The sequence below is a fragment of the Ostrinia nubilalis genome, chromosome 1 (assembly GCF_963855985.1).
Source record: "Ostrinia nubilalis chromosome 1, ilOstNubi1.1, whole genome shotgun sequence".
NCBI classification, from domain to species: domain Eukaryota; kingdom Metazoa; phylum Arthropoda; class Insecta; order Lepidoptera; family Crambidae; genus Ostrinia; species Ostrinia nubilalis.
In genome coordinates, this window is record NC_087088.1 from 14,397,113 (window position 1) to 14,421,924 (window position 24,812).

Sequence of the window (24,812 nt, forward strand, 5' to 3'; positions counted from 1 at the left end):
AACATGGTCATATAAATGGTATGGTGAAGTCAGAAAATTGATATCTTCATTTTAATTACTTTATTTTTCATACAAATCGTATTTTATAAAATTTATTTTGTATGAAAATTAAAAAAATTAAAATGACAATATCAAATTTCTGACTTCACCATACCATTTATATGCCCATGTTAACATGGGCTAGTGTCGGCTCATATACCCATTTACCTAACACCCCGTGTACCGTTTGTTAAAAACACGTGTTGCGAATTTTGGCTACTTTGGGTTTCACGAATTCTTTGACGCTGACTGTAAAAGTGTAAACGTGCCCAATGGATTAATCTTACAAGTCTTACTAATATAATAAATGCGAAAGTTTGGATGTCTGGATGTTACTCTTTCACACAAAAACTACTGAACAGATTTTGATGAAATTTTACGGTATTATTGTTTATAACCCAGAATAACATGTAGGCTATAAGTTATGACGATCTGTGACAAACTAAATTTCACGTGGGTGAAGTCGCGGGCAAAAGATATGATCCCCAAATCCCATCCAGACCAGATCAATGTTAAAAATCATCCAAATTGGTTTAGCTTGAAAACCCTCGCGTGCCGCTCCCATTCCTCAGACACTGACTGCACTATACCTATAGACAGATAAATAGGCAGACAATGTATTTCGTAGTATTGGCATGGGTTTTCCGCGTTATCAAACCCACTGTAGATTTGTCTAGACAAACTTAGTGATCTTATTAACAAACACATTTAAGTTAAATTTCAGTGTAAATACACTGTAATCAATGTTTGATGGGGCAAAGGCTATCGCCTATTATTATAAATTAGGTATATTGAAAATATGTATCACGTTTTGGTCATGTTTGAGTTATAAAAAGATTAAGAACTTGACATTATTAGTGGTCGTCGTAGTCAGACTGTTTTTATGTTGTTAAAATGAAACCTTTTTTTACATAATCATAAGTTTCCAGTCGATTTCAGTCTGTACATAATATGAATAACATTGTTTAACTGTAGATAAAGTTAATAAGTTTTAAGAATCCAAATCTTCCGCTAATTAATGAGCCTATTTGTGAATGGAAAATCTTTTATTAAAAATAAGTATTTTTGTTGAATTTGTTTATTTATTTAATTATGTTTGGTGTAAAACTAGTTTTTGAGATGCAAAAAATAATATTATTAGTAAACTCACCAACCTCTAACTTGATAGATGTAGATGAATAAAATGTAGAGTTTGAATGGAATGCAAAATATCACTTACGAGTAACAGTGCATAAAGTAGGCACTGTATATGCTTCATCATAATCCATATAGGACATACATGTCGTAAATAATTTTACGTTTTAGGTATAATACTGTGGGAATGAAAAGACGAATAAAATACATCTTAAATCTTAGGTTAATGATGCGACAGAGAAATTAACAAATAAACGATCATGAGCGAAATTAGTGACAGTTCAATAATGATAAAAACAAACATCACAAGTAGGCATAACGCGTTGACGTCACTCTCCAGTGTCCATTTTCTAGGTCAAGACCGCGGAAGTGTGGTGTTTAACCCATGAGCACTCAATATTCACCCTTCTCAATGAACTCAGGTTGACATGACGAACCAGTCCCTGAGATATAAGTAGGTCATTTTGTTTCTGATGTCCATTCAAGCTGACGTCTGTCATTACTAGCATATCTCGCCTAGAGACGCGGCAGACGCAGCCGCGCGACGAAAAATAATTAAATTACAATACAGTTCACTTTCCGCGCATAACAGTCACTTGTTTGTCAATTGTGTTTATGGAAAATCCGAGGGTTCTATCTGATATTGTCTCGTATCCTCAATTGAGGTGTTATGATATAATCTTCTACAAATAACTACGATAACAAAGGATTTATAGGACCTCCAGCAGGTATAAAGTTCCTTGTGTTAGTGGGTGAAGAAGTGAATATCATGAAGAGTATACTCAGGCAGACGATGGCTGCTAAAGTGTGTAAAAGTGAGGATGACCAGTATGACTATGTGCCCCCCGAAGGTGGATGGGGGTACCTGGTCTGTGTGGGGCTCTCAGTTATATTTGTAAGTATTTTTCATTACTATTTTTTTTTGATATCTTCGAAACTGACAGATTTCAAAAACACAAATTTTTTATTTTTAAAAACATTATTGATAGTAACAAACAAATCAAAATTTTACGTAGAATTAATAAACAAACAACACTAAGCTAGAAGATATTTATTAATTTCTTTTGAATCAGTAAAAATATTCATAATTGGATCACGGTCTGTTTCGGAGCTTCAATTTATAATAAACAAATTTTTGTACGTTAAAATTTTGACACTGAATATCAAGCAAAAAAGATGGATAGCTACAGAATTACGGGAAATATAAACTCGTGAATTTAATTAAAAAATATCGACAATATTTCATAGAAAAGTCCATCAATTAAACTGTCGAACTTCTTGGCGGGAAAATGATGCGTATTATAATAATAAAACACTTTATTGTACACCACACGCAGAACAAGAACAAAAAAAGAAATACACCGGGACAGTACAATTAGCAGCGTTTATGTTAGCAGTTTTGATTATTTTCTAAAAGTCGTGTTTAGCTGACTATTAATGTGTAATAATGGTGGATTATTAACCATTAAGTGTTCGTGAACGTGCATGAGTGTAGGCCAATGAAACAAAACATTGCAACATTCAAGTTCCCTCAAAAAGTTAGTCTGATTTCAATAGTGCCCCATCTTTACCGAAACTCAAGGGGATAACTTCTCATCTGTCATTAACATTCATTATTTCATTAAATCCTATTTTTACTCCAATTATAAATTCTTGACACGGGCATAAATCAAGTCGGCATCGACGAGTATTGCCAACATAAAAAAAAAGAAGAAGAATTAAACTGTCAAAATCTGACAACCATTTATCTACATTAAAAAATCAAATATAAATAAATATTTAAACTAAATAATAAGTTGGTGTAGTCCGCGTATTAGTGGTAGAAGTATTTTTGATTCTACCTTTCTCATATGTATAACTACTCATACTTACATTCAACCAAATAATAGTTAAATCTCCAAAACAAAAACAACTAAAAGACGTCTCAAAAGTAATAATAAAAAACTTTATTTAACAACTCTATAACACTTATCTGTCAAAAACGTGGTAACTGCTTTACTCACTAATTACCGCCAATTATAAAAATGTTTACAAATAAAATTTTAATGTGGCTTGATATATGACGAAATCGATTAATCATCGAATAGTTTTATTTAAATACCCCATCACGTGGGACAACACGTTCATTCACATACGTTCTTTAGTCGAATTAATATGGCTATAAACGAGTTTCTCAAAACTAGTTCTAGAGGAATTCTATAAAAATTCTATAAACAGTCCGTTAGCTACAATGTTGCACCACTAAGCGTAATGAGGGATTGCGTAATAAACAATAATACATAAAAAATAGATTTAATAACTATTAATTGGTTCAAAGATTGACCGGAATGCCATGTGGCATTAAGTTTTCCTTTTGTCAAAGTTTCAAATAAATAAATGCAACGAATACTACGAATTAAATTACGAATATTAAATCATCTATTGGGCAAATACGAATACGAATAACTACATAGTCATGAAATACTCATTAACTCTTAACTCTTTTTATTATGGTGATTGTTATAAGTATTCGTTGCATCAGTAAAATAAATATTTTTAGCACTTTCTTGTCTGCAAATGTACCTACGTGAGAAACTTAATTTTCCAAAATAAAATAATACAATAATAATATTTAAAGATAACTACTTAATTAACCTAAACTAAAGTCACAATTTAAATTCTTCATCTCTCGGAAAGTCTATCTTCGCACTCTAGATTTATGCCTGCCTGCTAAATTAAATGTTCTAAATTTCTAATAATTAAGTTGTGTCATGGAATTACGCTATAACTATGGTGTCATGTCAACTACCCAATTCTCACTGCTGTATAATTCCTACATTACATACAATTAGACAGGTCAAAATGTGGTACACTCACAATAAAAAAATGAAGGCAACAGTTCCTCTCACTGCCTACTGCAATGATCTTCATCTATTCTCTTCAGCAATGACATAACAAATGCCTTAATTGATTATTTAAAGTAGTCACTTTGTCATACCGATCGTCAATTGTTTTAAAAGAGCAATTTTGCAATATCCCTTATCTGGTACAATTAAATAAGTGCTTGTTTAGCGCGAAAATGCAACTGATACGACACATTGAAAGAAATTACCAGTCACAGTTAAGTAGGCGCTATTGCATTACGTTAGCTAGCACTAATCGTAATGTGTATAAGGTGTCAGTTAATTCCTACAGCAATCACAATATTCACAATTGAGTGAAAAAACAGACACACTTTACCATACGAGTACGCGTCTTTCCGTTCTATACATAGCCAGAACGCAAGGGTGTGAAACTAATCGAGTATAGTTTGGAAATGACTTTATTTACTAAGCTCCTCCAAACTATACACGACCAGTACGCATATGCTGCGTACTGCTCGCGTATACTTTGTAGTGACTTAGGTCAAATATCTTACTCCAAAATATACATCGCCAGTACGCATACGGACTAATCATGTATGTATTGTAATAAGTGCGTGATTACAATTTATACGCGAGTAGTTGCATGCTAGTCATTTTGACTTATTGACCTCTCTTTCTATTACATATTAATTAATATCTGCGTGTCTACTTTAAACATTGAATCATCTTTCGACACGTGTCATTGTTTTGATAAAGGATTTTTTGGTGTTTCTTATTCTGCCATAGAAAAGATATTTGTTTTTTGGGCTGATATTTCACCAATTGTCGTAGGTATGGAAATATGTCAAAATGATTTTATTCTTGAGATAAAAGTTAATAAATAAAATAAATAAATAAATATCCTTAGACATTTTACACTGCGCTTCTAGTCCCAAACTAAGCAAAGCTTGTACTATGGGTACCTACTAGACAACGGATATAAACATACTTACTTTTTTTTGTAAATACATACTTATTATACATAGAAAACACCCAGTCCAATACAAACAAATATGTTCATGCACACAAATGTTTGTACTGTGCGGGAATCGAACCCGCTACCTCCGGAATAGTAGTCCGTTTCGAACCACTACACCAAACGGCCGACAATACAAACCTAGCATTTAAAGTCTCGCATAATATTGTATTTAATGCACGTTGAACTTTCTTCTCTCACTCATAAACTCACTCTCAAAATGAGAGCATTTTAATTAAATTGTTATTTAATTTGAAATCTACCTAATCAATTTAATTTCAAAAACCACTTACAATAGTGTTAAAAATCTAGATTTATTATAGATTCAGTAACATAATAATATTTTATGTAATAATATCAAATAAATGTAATTTTAAATATAGTTCCATATTTTACTGAATTTTACTAAATCAATATCAACTAAACACACTCTAGTCAAGTGTAAGTGGTGTAGTAGAAACTAATAGAGTATAGTTTGGAGATGACTTTTTTTACTAAGCTCCTCCAAACTATACACGATCAGTACGCAAAATTCGTGTATAGTTTGGAGTCACAGATTTACAAACAGGCACTACAAAATATACACGAGCAGTTTCCTATGGGTGCGTTCTGGCCATGTATAGAACGGAAAGACGCTACGAGTACATCAGCAGTCTGTAATAGATATTTGCCCTGAGTTTCTTGCGTTACTTCTTCTCATCGCGGGCCCATTTTTATTGTCCCGAAGTATTGATAGGGTTAATACAAAAATAAAATAAGTTTTTATGAGTATTTATACTATTATTTTTTTATGTGACAGGACGCAAACGAGCAGACGGATCACCTGATACTAGCGGGTTTCTTTCACACATTTCTACTTGTTCGATTAGTAAACACTCAAGTGCCTTTAAATAATGTAGCGCAACATTTTTCAACTCATCAAACATGCATTATCGAATGTTATAGAATTAGTGACGCAGTGAATAATCAAATGTTATTTGTAATACCTATTATTATTTACATTATCAAAAGACCATGAATTTAAAATCTAAGGGTGAGTGAGCCTACTATGTACCTTTATCTATATCTACAGTGATAATATATCATTAATGATGTGAGGAAGACAGTTCAAGAGCATTGCCTTGCCTTCCGTTCATCAACCTTCACTACTTTGTATTCTAATAAGTATATGCTTTTGCCCGCGGTTCCTCCTGAGTAAATTTTATTCTAATAAGTAGGTAGGTATATGCTTCTGCCTGCCTAAGTAAATTTCAGTCTAGCTCAAGTCTTTCTATTCATCTCACTTACCAAAAGTAATTATCGGGAAGTGATGATCAGGCCAAGGAATGAGGAAGGCTTTAGGCCATATATCATCACCTTACAGCTATAGGGGCGGAGCAGTAAAGAAGAATGTTGCAAAAACGGGTAATAAATATTCAAACTATTTCTTCAAATAATTCAAACTGTTTTATATCACAACTAGTTTTATTTATTAAATATGTTTACAATATCTTGTTGAGCGTCTATGGAAAATAAGTAGATTGTATTTGAACTTTCACCCAAGGGCTAATAAATAATTTACTGATAGAAGGTGGCCCCGACGTCTGCTAAAAATATGTAGATCCAATCACAAATAATTTATTCAAGATTGGAAGATTGTGTTATTTCAAGGCATATTTATGTAGGTATAACATGATTGAATGACGACAAACGATTAGACGTAAACATGTTTAATCGTAAATAAAGTAACTCTAGCAAATTTTTTTTGGTTTAAGGTCGTGTACCTATGTGTCTAAAATGTACCTATGTACTATACTTACTTGTATTTTATGTTATGTTCTCTAGACAAAGTAATTTGTGACCGTTTCAATGTCAAAATCGCTTCACGTAGCGAAAAACTACATGAACACGCCCGGGGCGTAGCGATTTTGGAAAAATACACAATCGTCAGCAGGGTTAAGATGCGCGCCATGATATAATCTTATCGACGTCTTTATCAATTTTCGTCGTCTACAATCATCGCTATGATTTTATCATGGCGTGTATCTTGGAGCTGTCTAGATACTTGTGTAATAGCTAGCGGCCGCCCGCGACTTCGTACGCGTGGATCCCGTTTTATCCCCTTAGGGTGGAGTTTCGTAAATTCCTTTCTTATCGGATGCCTACGTCATAACATCTACCTGCATGCCAAATTTCAGCCCGATCCATCCAGTGGTTTGGGCTGTGCGTTGATCGATCACAATGTCAGTCAGTCATCTTTGAGTTATAGATTGTATCTTCTTAGATTGCAGGTACAGCCCACCAGCCAGTATTCGGCTTCATTTACAATGACTTTTTGGATGAGCTTGGGGCAGGAACTGGAGCAGTCACAGTGGTATACGGAGTGTTTCAAGTCACATTAGCTATCTCAGGTGAGGCGCCACATCACGACACATTAAAGAAAGGAATAAAAATTATTAATTTGATGCAGTACATCCTTACAAAATAACACAACCATTGAAATAGTTGATATGGATATATTTTTATCTACCAGTGGAAACCTGTAATCCAGATGGATTACAAATTACAGGTAAAGAATCAGATGATTCTTTTAAAAAATAAATAAATAATAAATAAATCTTTGGACAATTTCACACAGCTAATGTATCTAGCTGTAGGTAAGTTCCCAAACATTTATATGTATAAATAAAATCTCTCAGCAACGTCTAAGTAATTGTAAAATAATAACATAACAACAATCGCCTAAAATAATAACAAATAACGTAATTAAGTACTTATTATTGATACTAAGTGGTTAATAAGTCACTTGCACCCGTATCGCCAACGTACGCTGTTATCAATATTGCTGTGCATAAACATAAAGAACAACACAAGGTTAAAGTTGCTGAATAATATACGTGATGGTGGTGAATCCATTGCTTACATTATCATATAATAATATTATTATCATTCAATATTTATTAAAACAACGATTACTGTACAGAAAAGTCATTTTTGACGAGATCACCCCGTAATTTTGTTAGAAGGTTGTACACAATCATTATTTTTTTGCGTTCACTTAACACGCGTGATACCAATTTCATTTCATGTCTTATTTGTTTCAGGTTTCTCAGCAAACATAGCCCTGAAAAGGCTCTCGCTCCGGCAGGTCGGGCTTATAGGAGCGTTTATATACACGCTGGCGTCATTCCTAGCCATATTTGTCGTATCAACAACCCAACTAATCATAACAAATGGCTTCCTCCAGGGATTGGGGATGGGCCTCCTCATACCAGTGTCGTACACAAGTTTTAACAGTTACTTTACGAAGAAAAAGGTGCTCTATCTCAGCCTGTGTAAGGCGTCTATTGGGTTGATAACGATGGTGTATCCATTGTTTATCAAGTTTACAATGACCGAGTATGGATTTCGGGGGACGTTGGCGATACTGTGCGGAATATCCGCGCATAGTATATTCGGTGCGGTGGTGATGCATCCAGTCAAGTGGCACATGGTGAAGCAGCCGAAGTCGTGCGAGAAGATTGTATGTAAGTATCTTATTAACGTTATATCTAATACTAGCGACCTGCCCCGGCTTCGCATGGGTGCAATGCTGAAAAATCGATACAAACACTATTTACACAGATGCGATTGTGGTCAAATACCTGCCATGTCATGCATCACATTACAAACCTCTAAAATTATCAGTGATTTTCTATTATATTAAGCATGTATTATTATACATATAAACCTTCCTCTTGAATCACTTTATCTATTAAAAAACCGCATCAAAATCTGTAGCATAGTTTTAAAGATCTGAGCATACTACTGGGACAAATGGCGGAAAGCGACTTTATTTTAAAGTATTATGTAGTGATTGATATCTTATACTTACTTAATGCTATAAATGTAAAAGTGACTCCGTCTGTCTGTCATCTTTTATGCTTAAAGCAATAAACCAATTTAGTATACAATTTGTCCACCAGACCTTACGTTTAGATAGGGAACCTTGACAAGTATAAGTACTTCAGTCTACATTGTATTATTGAATCTATCTTACATCCTGTTGCCAACAGTTATCGATCTTCGGTTTATATAACTTGCAACAAATTAGTTCAAGTCAATAGGATATCACTTCTTAGTTACAATCTTAACTAAGGGTCAAACCGCTTGTCTCTTAAGTTAAACAAAACCATGTACTTTGTTTTTAAGGTCTAGTTTACTTCTAAGAGCTAGTTATAAGTTTAAGTGGGTGACCCAGACATATAACAGTAGGTACCTACAACTACATACCTCCTACATAATTTTCTTTTATTTGTGTAAAATAAACCTATTTCAGACTTTATTACACAAAAAATTAAACCTCTTAAAAAAGAAAACTGGACAGAACAATCATTCCCTTTATTACAAAAAGAAGATCAGCTAGACATATTAATTTGTGAAACTATTACCGACGACTTTAGTAATGTCGCGTCGGACTGCAATTATATTGATAAACCTAACAAATATGTAAATGTCAGTGTAAAGTGACCTATTCCAGTTAAAACCGGTTGTTATTTACATCACAACAGCTTATCTGTCAACCGTTGAGCTTTGCTTAGACGTGAAACTGTTTATTTTAAAGTATATCGAAATAACATATTTAAAATGCCAACGACGACATACCAGGTGGAACGCTTTCTGTGCAAAAGTCACTCTTATTGTAATAAAACATAGACATCAAAATTTCCTTCCAAATATTATGCCATTTAACCTCGACACTAAACTGGGTAAGTTCACCCTTTAAGAAACATTGAAGCAAACATATTAATTTTAGATAAGTTGCCGCTAATCCGAGAAAGTAACGTAAGATGCCGCAAGATTTGCTAAGTATTCCCAGTAGGGGAAATTTTTTCTGTTCGGTTTGGTTGGTGGTAGGGCTTGCTCTAAATCCGCCTAGCTAGCTACCACGATTTTACCTAAATCTGTCGCCATAACAACAATGTTAACAGCATTGTTGCGTTCCGGCAGTTGGTGGTAAGAGCCAGCACCTCTGGGGATGAGGATTCCGGGTGAAACTCGCTTCCACCTTTGGCCTGATCATCACTTTTCATCAGGTGAGATGCAGGCCAGATTCGTTGTTGTAAATAAAAAAGTCAAGATTTGAAATCAATGCATGATGCATTGATGCCATTCTCATAACAAGCTAATCATTCACAATTTGTTTAGTTAAGTACTTATTCATTGTTGTGAACATAAGTCTCTTATTAGCACAAAGGCCTTCCAAATTGTGGATTATGAAATTACCATAAAAGGTCCCGTCCCTTTATATGCATAAATGTATATGGCGGAGTCTGTCTGCGGGATTCCCAATTACACAGCTCGTCTGGAGGAATCACTAAGAAATTTCATTAATAACTCACTCGCATGTGTTCTTCTACTTCATGGTTACAAATGATATGCCATTTCCAATAACTCTGACACTTTCTCGTCTTTGTCGCGATATTGAAACGCGTGAGCGGTGCGTTGCCGCGATCAAATTGGCAGATTCGTTGAATATTGCTTCGTCGAGGTTTGACAATAACGTTAGATTTTAATACAATGTTGGCATTATGGATATATTTTTATTTAAACACTTAGTTAAAATAAATAGCAAGAAGATTTTGAATATGAACCAGTAACATTTTTTAAAACTTATAGCGTGAACTAAAGAAAACTTCAAAGTGATGCCAAAGACGGTGATGGAAAAATATTCCTGAATTCCTGCGTCTTGTCAAATCATAAACGCAAAAACATATTCCACCTCAGCCAACCCAAATCTAATACAGCTCCAATTTTTCAGTGATTCCACCAACGCCAGCCGTCGACGAGGCAAAAGAAAAATTCGATTTCAAAAGCATCGCGCTCAACAAGGCGGATAACACCAGATCAGTCGATAATTTGTTTTCGAGCGATCGCACGGAAAAAACACGCAATGCGGAATTACTTTTCGCACCGAAATTATCCGATTCTAGGAGGCTGAGCATCCCAGTTGTCCTAATTCCGGACAGTAGGACAAACAGTCGATTCAATTCAACAGACGATGTGTACATCGAAAACCTGTATAAGGCGGCTTCGGTGTCGAGTTTGGGCAATTTCGGCAATATCGCAGCTGAGCCGATGCCCATCATCAAGAATAAAGAGGGCAAATGGTAAGAGTATTATTTACTTTAAGTGATCTAATTTGTTACAGTCATCCTATAGCCTAATTTTATCTGAAACGAAATTAGTACATTAGTGCATAAGTATTTCAATTGCAGTAGCGTAATTCCTTCCAAAGATAACTTTGCAGTCACAACATAAAACGGGGTTTCCGGGTATCTACACTCGATAAGTGATTATCGGCATACAGTTAGTTAAAGCCGTCTGTTACCGGTTAAACCTAGTTCTACCCAGCAACCCCCAAGGTGCAAGGGATATGAAAGATATCATAAACGTTTAAGATAGCAAAATGTTGCCTAAAGTTAAAGGTCAAATGCGTATTAAATGGAGATAACATTATTAATTAGAAGATTACTTCCTACTATGAGAGCATCTTGAAGACCCTCTTTAGCCCAGAACCAATTGCATGACTTTGAACTGTATCAATTTTGTGTTTAAAAACCTTGTTTTTTACAGGCAAACCGTGGCAGAGTTTCTAGATCTGACGCTTTTGAAGGACTGGGTATACGACAACATTATATTAGGAATGGCATTGGCATTCTTCTCCGATTTGACATTCTTTACATTGGAACCTTTGTTCCTGGGGAAGCACCATCTGAGCAGGGTAAGTCAACTTTACAGTAATGTAGGTAACTTTAGTTGCAAAATAACACCTATTAAGTATTATTTTAACTACATAATGCCATAGAATAGTGTTTTCAACCTTTTCCATGACACGAGTGTGTAACGAGAGTGTTTCATCTTGCCAAAATGCGGATTAAGGATAGCTCCATATGCGAATGCGGCTTGGATGAAGGAACAGCTAACCACATATTTTTCAACTGCCCCAAAATTGACCATTCATTATACGACTTCCTTCCTAAAAAATTCCCTTTTCCGACTAACCTTAAATGTGTCCTTAACTTTACTAATCCCCATACTTTGAAATCTCTAGTTAAATTTATTAACATTAACAAAATTAATTTGTAACAGGCAAGAGCTAGCAGAAAACTAAACCTCCACATTTGTGTTTATTTTCATGTGTTATGTTTATGTATTGTGTTGTCTTATTTGTGATGTCTCTTTGTTTTAGGTATTTTGCTTAGCATACCTTTGAAAATTTAAATTTATCAAAATACCTATACCGTGTAAAAGCTGCGCACGTGATATTGGCGGAACAGTGTGCCCTGTGGCGAAAAACACAAGTTCATCGCCATTAATAAAAAAAAAAAAAAAAAAAAAAAATTTTCAAATAGTAATAAATCCTAAAGATTTTGGCCTACTTTGTTTTGTTGTGCAACAAAGATAATTCTAAATAAGTAATATAAATTGTTAAATATTCGTAACTGTCATTGTGTTATGCAAAAACTGTTAAACAAAAACAATAATAAGGACGGTAGGTCTTATAGTGATATCTGTCAGAATAACCCTAGACTACCCTACCTCCCTTTAACCAGAGTAAATACAAATGAGTAGGTCACGGTCGCGGTTTGTATGTGAGCGCGCCAATATACGTATGCGGCGCGCACGTACACACTGACAAAATTCGGCGCACCTCACCGCTAATCACCGCTAAATTTTGTCAGTGTGTGCGTGCGCGCCGCTTACGTATATTGGCGCGCTCACATACAAACCGCGCTCGGTCACAGAATAAGTAATAGTACAGGTACAGAAGGATTACTCCGCAAGACGATTTAAATAAATGCGAGTCTTGCTACGACGCGATACAGTGGAATTCAGCTCGCACAGCACTACGTACCTACAATTTTATTCACCTACAAGTTTTGTCTCTTTCTATCGCGTGCCTCTGAACTCTTCTTACGCTGTTAGGGTTGCTGTCTAGTGAAAAAATAAATAATCTACTTATTTGTAATGAGGTACGTATAAGGTAAGTACGCATTCATTATGGAAAACCTTGGGAGAGGCCTTTGTCCAGCAGTGGACAAAGACATTTGGCTGAAACGAACGAACGCATTCTGAGCAGTAGTCATGGTAGGTTAGGTTCCTATACTATCCTAAGAATTATTGATTACCTACATGGCCAACATACCTTTCAGCATCTTTGGGAAGCGAAAAAAAAGATAAATCCGGTAGATTTCTTTTCGAATTTAAACACCCGAACGCCGCACAATAATATTTCTTTCTCTTTATGTCCATTTTTAAATTATACTTCGATCATAGAATTAGGTACTACAACGCACGCCAGCGTCCTGACGGGCGCGCGCGTGACACTCGACTGATATAATACCCGCCGGCGGGGCGCTTCGCTGTAGGTAATTATCGGATGTACCGCGCGGAGTGAGCCAGGCCTGGCTCGGTGCGTTTCTATGAAGATGACCTACTCATTTGTATTTACTCTGCTTTAACGGCTCCGCCACTAATTATTACCAGTCACCCTGTATAGTCTGATGATCTGTTGTCTGTACATTCGGACTAGGCTCAGACCACCGATTTTTAGTTGGCCGATAGTTGTGCCCGATTTTAAATTGTATGAAGAATCGGCCAAATCAAATCGGTGTAATGTGCGCACTTCCATACATTCCCATACTGATTAACTGCCCGACTAAACTATCGGCCGACGAAAAATGATGGTCTAGGCTTAGAAGGCCGCCTGGTTTGGAGACTTGCGTATCTAAATACAACCCCATCAGGAGAGCAGGTTCCAATCCCACTTGGGTCAAACATTGTGTTTATACCCTGAGTCATGGACGTTTATGAATATGTACCTACATCTATTTACGTATTATGTTTATCCGTTATCTAATTTCCATAATACAAGCTTCGCATAGTTTGGGGTTAGATAAGCAGTTGATAGGTATTAGTATTGTATACCTATAACTGATTCTTCTGTTGTATTTTTATTTCACGAAGCATTAAAAAATGGATAGCCAAATTATAATACAACTGTTTTGTTTTCAATATCATGCTTTATACGAGGGGCGGCTGAAAAGTTCGCGGCCTAAGGTACTTAGCGATGAGTAATTAGCTTGTTACACATGTCACTAGTTGCGACACTCAGTAGTATTATAAAAAGCAATCACTAATTAAGTTTGCACTGATAGTTCAATTTCGATCGAACAAATGACATCACCATGTCCGCCGAATCTGGAGATTTGCGGATTTTCGACACCGCGCGCCGCGGACATAATTCCTCGTAAAGAAGGAAAATAAACCGAAAGACATTTTTGAAGAGATGTCATCGGTTCTTCAGGATTCTGGACCTTCATATACCATGGTTAAAAAATGGGCCCGACTATTTCAAAACGGACGAGAGACCTGTGAAAACGACCCCCGCCCTGTCACGATACTGAGTGAAGGAAACGTTCAATAGTCGAAAAAATCGTTCCGGCTGACCAAAGAATTAAATTGTGGCAGATAGCTGAAGAATATTTCTTTATGTTTGCGAAGCTATTGTACAGAAATGACGTGGGAAACTGACACGCGGATTACTCTTTCTGCAAGACAACGCGCCCGTTCACGCCGCACGTGTTGCGAGGCCAATCCCTGAAAGACACCGGGTTCTCAGAGATTGACCACCCTCCATATAGCCAAGACCTTATAGCCTCCATATAGCCAATTACCTAGCGATATTATCCTGTTTTTCGATTTGAAAAAGGACTTACGGGGCCAGAGATATGCAGATGACAACGAAATTAAAGCTGCGATTGGTCGTCATTTTGAAAAAAAAAATTTTTAGGTGGGTAAAAGGCATTGTATGCGAGATTTAAGAAATGTATTTCATTTGAGGGAGATTATATTACAAAATAAAAAATAGGAACCATTTATTTTATTTTATTAAGTACCTTAGGCCGCGGACTTATCAGCCGGCCCTCGTACATGTTATTAAAATAAGTACTTTTTATTATTCCACCCCAAGAAGTTCAATGCTCGACAAAAATTATGAATGTTGGAAGGAAAAAAGGTTAAAAACTTCGCAAAACTTTCCAACACAAAAATAGAACTGGCAAAATATTAATAGCCGTAAAACACCATCCATCATTGAAACATGAACTTCCAAGGAAAATAAACTTCAGTTAAAAACTTATTCAGGTTGTGAATTTCAATCTGGCACCGAAAGGTAATGACACGAAACTGGGGACAACGTAATTTGTTACGATTCGTTTGGAAATTGTTCCATCTATTTCATGAAATTGAAACAGAATTCATAATCCATTTTAAAAATGCTTTTGTTTTGTTTGTATCTATTTTGTTCTCAATCGTTGTTGTGTTAGCTAGTGGTGAAACAGGTCTAAAAGTGTTTTATTTAGACGAATTTGTATGGTTTTTAAATGTCATAACCCTGAAGAGTTTGTTTGGTTGGTTAAGCGCGGTACAAACTGGTAGTTCCTGAGATTATTTTTGTGTTGGGTACTATCATATCCTATCCAATGGGACAAAGCTAGGCTAGATACATCATGCTACAGCCAATAGGAGTGGATTGTCAATAAATAAAAAATAAGAAAATTACGTGTGTGCTGCTTACCATGAATTATTAGGTGTGTTCGTTAGCGAGTAGGTACATAACGTCAAAAAATCTATGAAGATTTTAGTTTTGGTAGCCGCTAGGAGCGCTGTACAATCTTTCATACATTAACCCTCGCTGTACGAGGTGGGGTGTGACACACCCCAGTCCTTTAAAAATAGCCACAATTTTAAAAATTTGCAAGTGCTGAATTTGAAATTCTCAGTAGCTGGAATTATGACACTGCTGCTTCGATCAGCGTTGCAAAATCAGTCCAGCGGTGACTACCAACTGAGTTACATGCCTTTAAAGTGCGTGTGGGTGTCACACACCCCACCTGGTACGGGACGTTGTTAAAAAGTTTAAAAAAAAATCTAACAGTTTTGGTGTAATTTATATATTTTTAGCTTTGTCAATTGAATAAAATTCAATACAAATATTATTTTTCGTGATTTTTACGGTATCTGAAATTTTCAAGCACTTTTAGTCAAATGAGATGACTTTTAGTGCGAATCTGGAAGTTTAGTACTGAGATCCGAAGATGTATGTGAACATACACTTATGGGCTACAATTTATACTTGGTGATACAATTTATGGGCTACTGAAATGGAATAACATATTTTATAAATAAATAAAATTGTTACGCTCCCATTTTATGCATTGAGCATACTCATTTTCTTTCATCAGAATTGTGGTAAATTGAAAACCGACGATCAAAACAAATTTATACCCTTCCAGTTTTTAATTTTCTTTTAAATTATAAGTAAATACTTGTACTTTGTTAAATAAAAACGGTTGTCATAATTAAAGGCACTAATTAAAAATTATACATAGGAAACTGATTCCTAAATTACAAGAACAACGGAAATTGTGTCTTTTTGTTTTTTTTGTGATAAAAATGTTATAATACATATTTTCAGCTCAGATCATTTGCTAAATCTGATTAGCATACGTAAATAATCAATATTAAATATTAAATTCCACCTAAAAAAATGTTGAATGAAAATTTTATCACTTTGTATATTGGGGTGTGTCATACCCCACCTTGTACGGGACGTAACTTTTAGTCACCTCGTACACGGAGGGTTAATGTAATTTTTACGCAGCCACTAGCGAGAATACCTAACAAAAACTCAAGATAACCACACTGATGATGAATACATACTGTAATATTATTTCAGGGTGAAATAGCAAACATCATAGCAGTAGGTGGTGCTACTGACATGACAGCCAGGCTCCTGCTTGGAGTGGCAGGCCAGTTCTTCAGGATCAACAGCCGCCATATGTTCTTCGCTGGCGCTTTACTGGCTGCTGTCTTTAGGATAGGTGAGTCTCTTTTTAAACGAACTCAAGATAGTGTTCGCCCTTGTGCCTTAAGAAAGATACTAAAAAGTAAATGATTATTTAAATGACAAGAGCATGTGGATTTTACCTGCCTAGCTTGCACTTATTACTTATCTTGTTTAATTGAGCTGTAATTCTGATTTAAAAAGATGCTGAGAAAGGTGACTGAGTTTCTTCCACCACTTCTTCTCAACACCAGCCCTTATGTCGTCCCGAAATGGTTGTAGGGCAAACACCCTTGAAAGGGCCTAAAACTTTGACTTTGACTTTGTAACTCACAATTACAACGCTAATACTTCGGATTCAGTCCCGCTGGTGGCAAAGGTATTTAAGTGTGATGAGTAATATCATGTATACCCGAGGCCATTGACATTTCGTAGATTTTTATAGGTTTTCATGTATATTAAGTATGTTACCGTTATCTAATTACCATAGTACAAGCTTTGCATTACTTGCGTCATTTTGATCGACCACCTACTAATGGTTCTCGAAAAGATTGCCCAGAAGATTGTCTCTATCTCTCTTTGGACCAGTTAAGAGGTATAGGTTTACATTTTATCGACATCTGACCATAATTTCTGTTACAGCCTTCATCCAGTTTACAACATACTTGCCGCTGCTCATCCTCACGAGTTTGCTCGGCGCGTCCAGGTCCTTAGTCCACATCGCCCAGCCCATAGTCATGGCTGAACACGTGCCCATAGAGAGGTATCCCCCTGCGTACGGACTCTATATGCTGCTAGCGGGAGGCATCAGTCTGACCATTGGACCCATGATCGGTAATTAACTAACCCATTGTTATATATTTTATTTTTCGTTCGATTAACTCAGCGGTTCCCAAACTTGCTTTGTCTACTGCCCACTTTGAGAATAAATTCTTTTTAGCGCCCCCATTTGTAGTCGAGTGTCGAGTGCTCAGTCGGTGTCTATGAGTCCTCCTAGTAAATGACGCCTCCTAAGCCTCTACACAACGTCCCGATTTTTTTTCTGGGTCTCTTACCGCCCCCCTTTAAAAGCCTGCAGCGCCCACAAGGGGGCGTTATCGCCCACTTTGGGAAAGACTGGATTAACTTACCAGAAAGCGCAGAGTGGGACATCCACCCGCAAAGTGGACAGACGCCCGTTAAGAGCGATTACGCGAAGCGCGGCGTTTCAAGGGGCATCATTGGAAATGATTCGCGCGCGGCGTATTTAATAGTTTTCAAATGTTTATAGCAAAACAATAACAATGAATTAAATATCGTTTCAAAGTAAATATTTTTAAGAAGATGTTGTTTCGACGGTCCCTACGTACAATTCAGTATCTACCAGTTCCGTGATTTGCCGTTTTTGATTGCAAAACCTTCAGAGCACCCAACAGTTACGGCTCAGTTCAAAAAACATACAGTTTTAATTCAAATTGAACCTTAAAATGTCAAAAAACAAATCCCGCAACTACAAAATTAGAACGATTTCCGCAGTAAAATTTCATTAGTGGGAGTTACGAAATTTTACGTTGGACCGCACGCTTAACCGCGCGCACCCAGCCCCGCAACTGCCACTTTCATTCGCGCAGATCAAGTGAATTGATACGTAATTTATAAAGGAAATAGGTTTTATTATGGTTTCTGACCTAATTTATTTCACTCAACATTATACCAACGGCAAATTAATCAATTAACTGTAGGAATCTGGTAGTTGCGTTGTTTTACTAGGGAAAATTAAAGTTACTATTATAAGTAGGTGGCACTTACCTATTTTTACGTCGGAAAATTAAAGTATCTTCTAGCCGTAACTGCCACTATAAATGTTTTACTTTGGAAAAGTTTGTTTTATGTGTATAAGTTAGTGCCAGTAACGGTGTTTTACGCTGAGAAATTGTATTTTAGCGATATCTGGTGGAATTAAAAGTGAAGAAAAAACAATATAAAATATGATATACAACACGACTGAAGTATCTAGGGTCATTTATTAGACTTAACGCAACCAAGTTCTTCTCCTATGCTACTTTTTACAAGATACAAGTTTGTAAAAATATCGTATAATTTATTTTATTTATTTATCAAGCATATTACGGCTTCAGAAATAAATATAAGCAGATAACACTTACAAACAAAAGTCGCAATTAACTGCAGTTAGAAGCTACTATTACATGATAATGCTTACATGATATTGCGTACATACCCTTCAGAAGGATTAGGTATACCCACTAAAAATACCCTGATGCCCCCGTCACTCGCTTTAAGTGCTAACTTTGAGATTCCGGACAAAGACCTACACAGCGACAGTTGAGACGAGAGCAGCTACGACGAGGGAAGTACACAGCTTTCCCGTACACACACTCACCGTCAGCAGGCGGTGGTGGTGGCCTATGTATAAGTGTAAAAGTGCTTATTTTAAGCCTATTTACAGAAATAAATGAGTTTTAATGAGTTTTTTAATGAGTTTTATGCAATACCTCCCGTGCGGCCTCACGACTCCGTTACGCTGGCCATTACTGAGGGAGGAAGATAGGAGGCAATCATACTGTCACCTTCCCTGGAGCGAATTCAAATGCACCCGTACTTGGTTCGTAGTCACGCTATCGTACCGTAGCTTCTTGAGGCACCTTGTCTTCTCAGATAGAGGTGATTCATTACCACCCAGGTTTTGTTATCGTCCACATAGCTTTGACTATGCTATCCCGCAAGGATATGGTGTGCTGTATGCTTCTAGCCACCACAATACAGGTAGGGCTCGAAGGATCCGTGCCCAGTCATGGTGCGATCGCTCGAGCAACCTTAAACTTCTGCACGAGTGCGAATCAAGTTCGGTGACCCAACTTAGCTATGGCGAGGTAGTTTATCAACTACTATACTACAGCACAGTCTAGCGAGTCTCACGTCAAACGGCCTCTCTGTCCTCCTAAGGCGGAGCTTTCACCTCGTTCTTCACGCTGCGTTAAAGCCGACGATGTAGCCCTGTAGACTTTCTGGGCCTGTTAAGGTCTTAGAAGATGGGCAGCGTTACCCTTCCCTACGAGGGTGATGCCTTAGATGGGAGTCCTATACAGAATTATGCTTTTGAGGGTGCCAGTATAAAGCTCCCGGCCTTTCTCCATAGCCTTCCGACATAGAATAGTATCTTCACCTTAAAGGCCGGCAACGCACCTGTAACGCCCCTGGGTCTGCGGGTGTCTATGGGCGACGGTAATTACTTACCATCAGGTGATCTGTCTGCTCGTTTGCCTCCTGTCACATAAAAAAAAATGGAGTTTTCGGACCTCCAAATTAGGGAAGCAGCCACGAAACAGCAAGCTGTCTTCCATACGCACGGCGACGAATTGGAAAAAGTGTGAACTGCCACTGGTTATACAATTAAGGTCACCTTATTTGCGCTCACTGCTGGGCGCCACTGGTGATTAACAGGACCTTACTCTTAGATATTTGATCTGGGCCTTAGCTTTGACATGCCATGTGGGCGTCAGGTGAAGGTGTCAGGGATGCTTTTAAAATTAAATATATGTGGTCCCTGGCCTGGGGCGACCATAATGCCATCTGTGGCGCCCAGGCAAGCCGCCTCGCTGTTGGAGGGGAGGCTCTGAAAGTTATGAGGATATTGTAATAATGAAACTATCTGCATGGCAGATGATAACTTGAAATGTCCATGCCCTTGAAAAGGGTTCCATTTAGTAGCCAGTCATATCCAATATTCCATAAGATCGAACTCAAAAAAGACCCATGTGGATCTTCGGACTCGATGCCATGCTGTCAAACCTGGCCGGCACTATTACTAAGAGAATTTACCGATTCTACAGTTACTCTTCAGTCAAAAGACCCCTTAGATAAGGAGGAATCTCTTAAGGTATTGAATTTCCTCCAATATGCAACTATCTGGGAAACGAGGCGGGACGCTGTTATGCCTCGTCGAGCAGGACTATGGGCCTAGAGTGAGAGTTACGGTCAGTAGTAGCTGAACTTTGTTCCCGTGTACAATTACTTATGTGGCAGTTAATAACTTAAACAAACATATTACTCCAACGTAAAAGTCAGTAAGTACCACTTACGTCATTTGCAATTAGAAACTTTCCGTTGTATAAGTGAGTAAATGACAAATAATACACTTATTGTGATTATTTTTTGATAATTCTTCATGTTTTATAAAATATACCTCATATAAAACTATTATACCAAATTTCATCAATGTATGGTAAATAGAACGCGAGCTACACATGTTTAAACCTTCAAACCGCTCTCCTGTAAAATTGGCCGTTTTCAGATACGTTATTATACGTAGGGACCGTCGGTTTTATTATATTAAGCTATTTTTATGTTGAATAAAGGAAAAATATTGGTGAAAAAATCACTTTGATTTTTGGGTATTTCACGTTCTTTTAATTTGTGATTTCTTATTGTAAAATGTTTAAATCTAAAAATGTTCTCAGATAACTATTTGCCCAAGGATCTATGCTATAGGATATAAATGTTTTTTAAATCGTTTTCACAGTATTTTTATAAAAATTTCAGCTTGTAAACTGACGCTAAAGTGGAAATTTACAAAACCTGTATGGACTTATCTTGATAGAATTCTTAAATACTAAACTAATCGCAATATTTTCTCAATTAACTATTTAGACGACGAAATTGCCTAACTATTTATGCCTATAACATATTTGTAGTATTACTGGTTAATGATTGTAACGAGTTGAAAAAGTACTGTTTTTGCGCCAAACGGCGTAAACGCTCTTAAGAGCGTTGGATACAGGCCGCTACCAACCGGTTAATAAGAAAATCATTGGGGAAGGCCTATGTTCATCAGTGGAAATCCTGTGGCCGAAATTATGATGTTTTTATAATACACACTGCTAAGGAATGTAATTTTCTGCTAGCATCTATGTTCCCGAACGTTTATAATCCTATGGCTTTTAAGCCACGAGTGAACAGGCATCTTCTGAGCTCTATAATAAAGGACCCGTATTTAATTGCGTAGTTGAAAATGGGCCCCAAAAATAATTTCATTTTCGGCTTCCTCTACTTTCCTCTATTCATTCCAGTCCCTAGCATGTTTTAATATCAGAATATACCTAAAGGAGTGCCCAAACTGTTTTTCCAGGGTTCATTCGAGACTACACTGGCAGCTACGTCATCGCATTCAACATGCTGACTGCGTGCAACCTTTGCTGCGTCATTCCTTGGGCCATAGAGGGCGTATACAGAAGACTGAACAAATCAAACGCTGGGAAAAACTCAGAAACGTGAACGAGTTCTGTGTTATCTGTGATATTAACTTAATTACTGAACCGGTTAGTCCTTGAATAATCAACAGATGAAGCTGGTCGTTATATTTTTAGTTAAGGTTATGTTGGCGGTGTATTTTGAGGCAGTTTACCAAGTTGCTTAATTAATTAGGTAGTTTTATGGTGCTATCGTTTCCTTGGTCAGCAGTGTTAAGGTTGACTACACACCAAGCCTATGGTGTCGGCGTATTTATTTCAAAAATAATCATATCGACTACTTGTATTTTCTATGACTATTGACCTGTCAAAAGTCGACGACTCAAGACGGCGGGTCGGCGGGTTTGGTGTTCAAACTGCATTATAATGGCAGATTGCTGCGTCGCAGGCTTGAATACATCAGGAGACAAAAAATGAGCAGTGTGCATCCCTCATCTAGTCGCCATAGTACAAGTTTAGCTAGGTTTGGAACTAGGAGTTTATGAAGAAGTTGACACTATTTATTACCCGACTACGGCAAAGCAAATGGAGGGTTATGATTTTGACAGGCTATGTATGTATGTATGTATGTATGTATGTATGTATGTATGTTCCTCTGTTCCCTCGTAACTTCTAAACTACTTATCAGAATTCCACAAGGCGCCCTCTAGAGGACAAAACATACAGAGTAAAAAAATAAAGTTAAGATTAATATGCCGTGTTTGGTATCATTTGAAAGCGCTTTACTTGTACATTTTGAATATATATATATATATATATATTCAAAATGTACAAGTAAAGCGCTTATATATATATATATATATATTACTAGCATTTGCTTGTGACTTTACCTGTATTCATGGGCTGATTGCATATAATTCAAATCTTTTCGTTCATAGCTTCTTTACTACTTGTTAGTTCATCAATTCAACTTTTGTTAATATTATGCGCCACAAATACACTTTAACACCAAAATAGTACAAATAATAAATAAAAAGTAAAAAAAAACTAAAACCCAACTAGTAGGCGTAGTCACACGTTACATATACCTACCTACCGTAGCACTTTGACAACGTGTGACTGCGGTTTTCCAAACATGAAAATTACTATGCAACTACATAAGCAACTTTGTTCAGTTCAGTATTCTGAAAATCTTGTTTTATACCTTTTCAGCGTCGTTTTTTGTCGTAGTTGGGTTTTAGTTTTTTATTTATACGGTACTTTTCCCTCCTTTCGTTTCCATAGGTGCATCTTCTTAGTAGCCTTGATTACCAAAAAACCGAACAGTGAAAGCCAAGTTTGGCCTGGGAATGTTAAACTGTCATTCACTAGCAACTAAAGTAATTCGAAGAAAATAGGACAATTCCAGCCAAGTGTAAAGTTACGCCCAGTGCCAGTATTGCTTCTGGGCAAGCTACCTCAATAAACCATGGTTATAAGTTATTTTGTTGATGTACAGATTACGGCATATCAAGCTTTAAAGCTAAGCATTATGGCATCTTATGGCATTGTAATAGGTGTGTTTTTGCTATAAAAATGCATAGTCTGATGTGCAGGTTTGTACTTTGTACAAACAATCAACTATCAGGAAAACTGAAATGAATCCCTCCGACTGGTCTGACCAAACCCCTAGTTGCCTCTAAGAGGCTTTGCTCACAGTGGCCTATTAATGATGATGATTATTTTAATTGAATTATAACTCAATTGTTGTGAGTACCTAAGTCATAGATATGTGTGTGTAGTACTGTATCACTTTTTAGGATTTCTCATTCGATGGCCATTTACCAACTTAATTGTATGCTGTTAAATGTACAAAAAAATAAGTTAATAAACTATTATTGTCGCAATATCATAATTGTATTTACAGATATTATTAAAATGGCTGTCATATTAAAAACACATATAAAATTGGTACTGTGAATAAACAAACAAAGGTGATAAAATAAAATGGTTGTTAAAAATGTCGTCGTTTCATTTTAATCTTTAATTAAAAATCAAGAACCCAATTAGTCATCTCATTAAATTATTTGTATTTGATTAATTTCAAAATGATTTAAATACACGTTGTTACTACATACAAAAATCACATTGTCCTTCGTCATAACTCAACTTGTGAATATCCAATCAAGCGACTGATTTAATTGATATTTTAGAGTACGCGCACACCGTTGATTTTTCGTCGGCCGATAGTTTAGTCGGGCAGTTGATCAGTATGGGCATGTATGGGAGTGCGCTGCGCACACTACGCCGATTCTTCATACACATTAAAATCGGGCACAACTATCGGCCAACTAAAAATCAACGGTGTGCGCCTACTCTTACTATTCCATCAAATCAGATTCTTATTATTGATTTGATGGCCTTTTTAGAGTAGGTGTCCCGAATGTAACTTTTCCTATCAATTTTGGACAACTTAATATCAGCTGGTGTTGAGATTAAGTAGCTCAAGAAACTCTTTATGAAATTTATTTGGCTCCAAAGTTGGTTCGTTCACCTTTTTAAAACTCGCTGTTTTTGGTGTAAAAATGCGTTAAACCATTTTTTAAATTAATTATAACTATACTTCCTCCTGTGTCTCGTATTTAAACAAGGCAAATCGCGGGAAAAAGCCTGTTTCAAATATTTTAATGAGGAAACTTTTAATAGAATCTTAAATCTATTAAAAGCGATAATGTATGCGCCGTAGT

The 24,812-nt window shown here is 36.5% G+C and overlaps 2 protein-coding genes across 3 annotated transcripts in view; one reads left to right on the forward strand and one right to left on the reverse strand.

Annotated features, from left to right (window-relative positions):
- LOC135073771 (solute carrier family 12 member 6) overlaps positions 1-24,812 on the reverse strand; it is a 419,228-nt gene that overhangs the window by 248,990 nt on the left and 145,426 nt on the right. The window lies entirely within an intron of this gene.
- LOC135073614 (monocarboxylate transporter 9-like) lies at positions 1,654-22,885 on the forward strand. Its single transcript, XM_063967776.1, has 8 exons — positions 1,654-2,068; positions 7,295-7,421; positions 8,115-8,537; positions 10,811-11,159; positions 11,626-11,773; positions 16,793-16,937; positions 17,543-17,734; positions 22,026-22,885. Exons 1-8 carry the CDS (start codon positions 1,943-1,945, stop codon positions 22,169-22,171), a joined length of 1,656 nt encoding a protein of 551 aa, XP_063823846.1. The 5' UTR covers positions 1,654-1,942; the 3' UTR covers positions 22,172-22,885.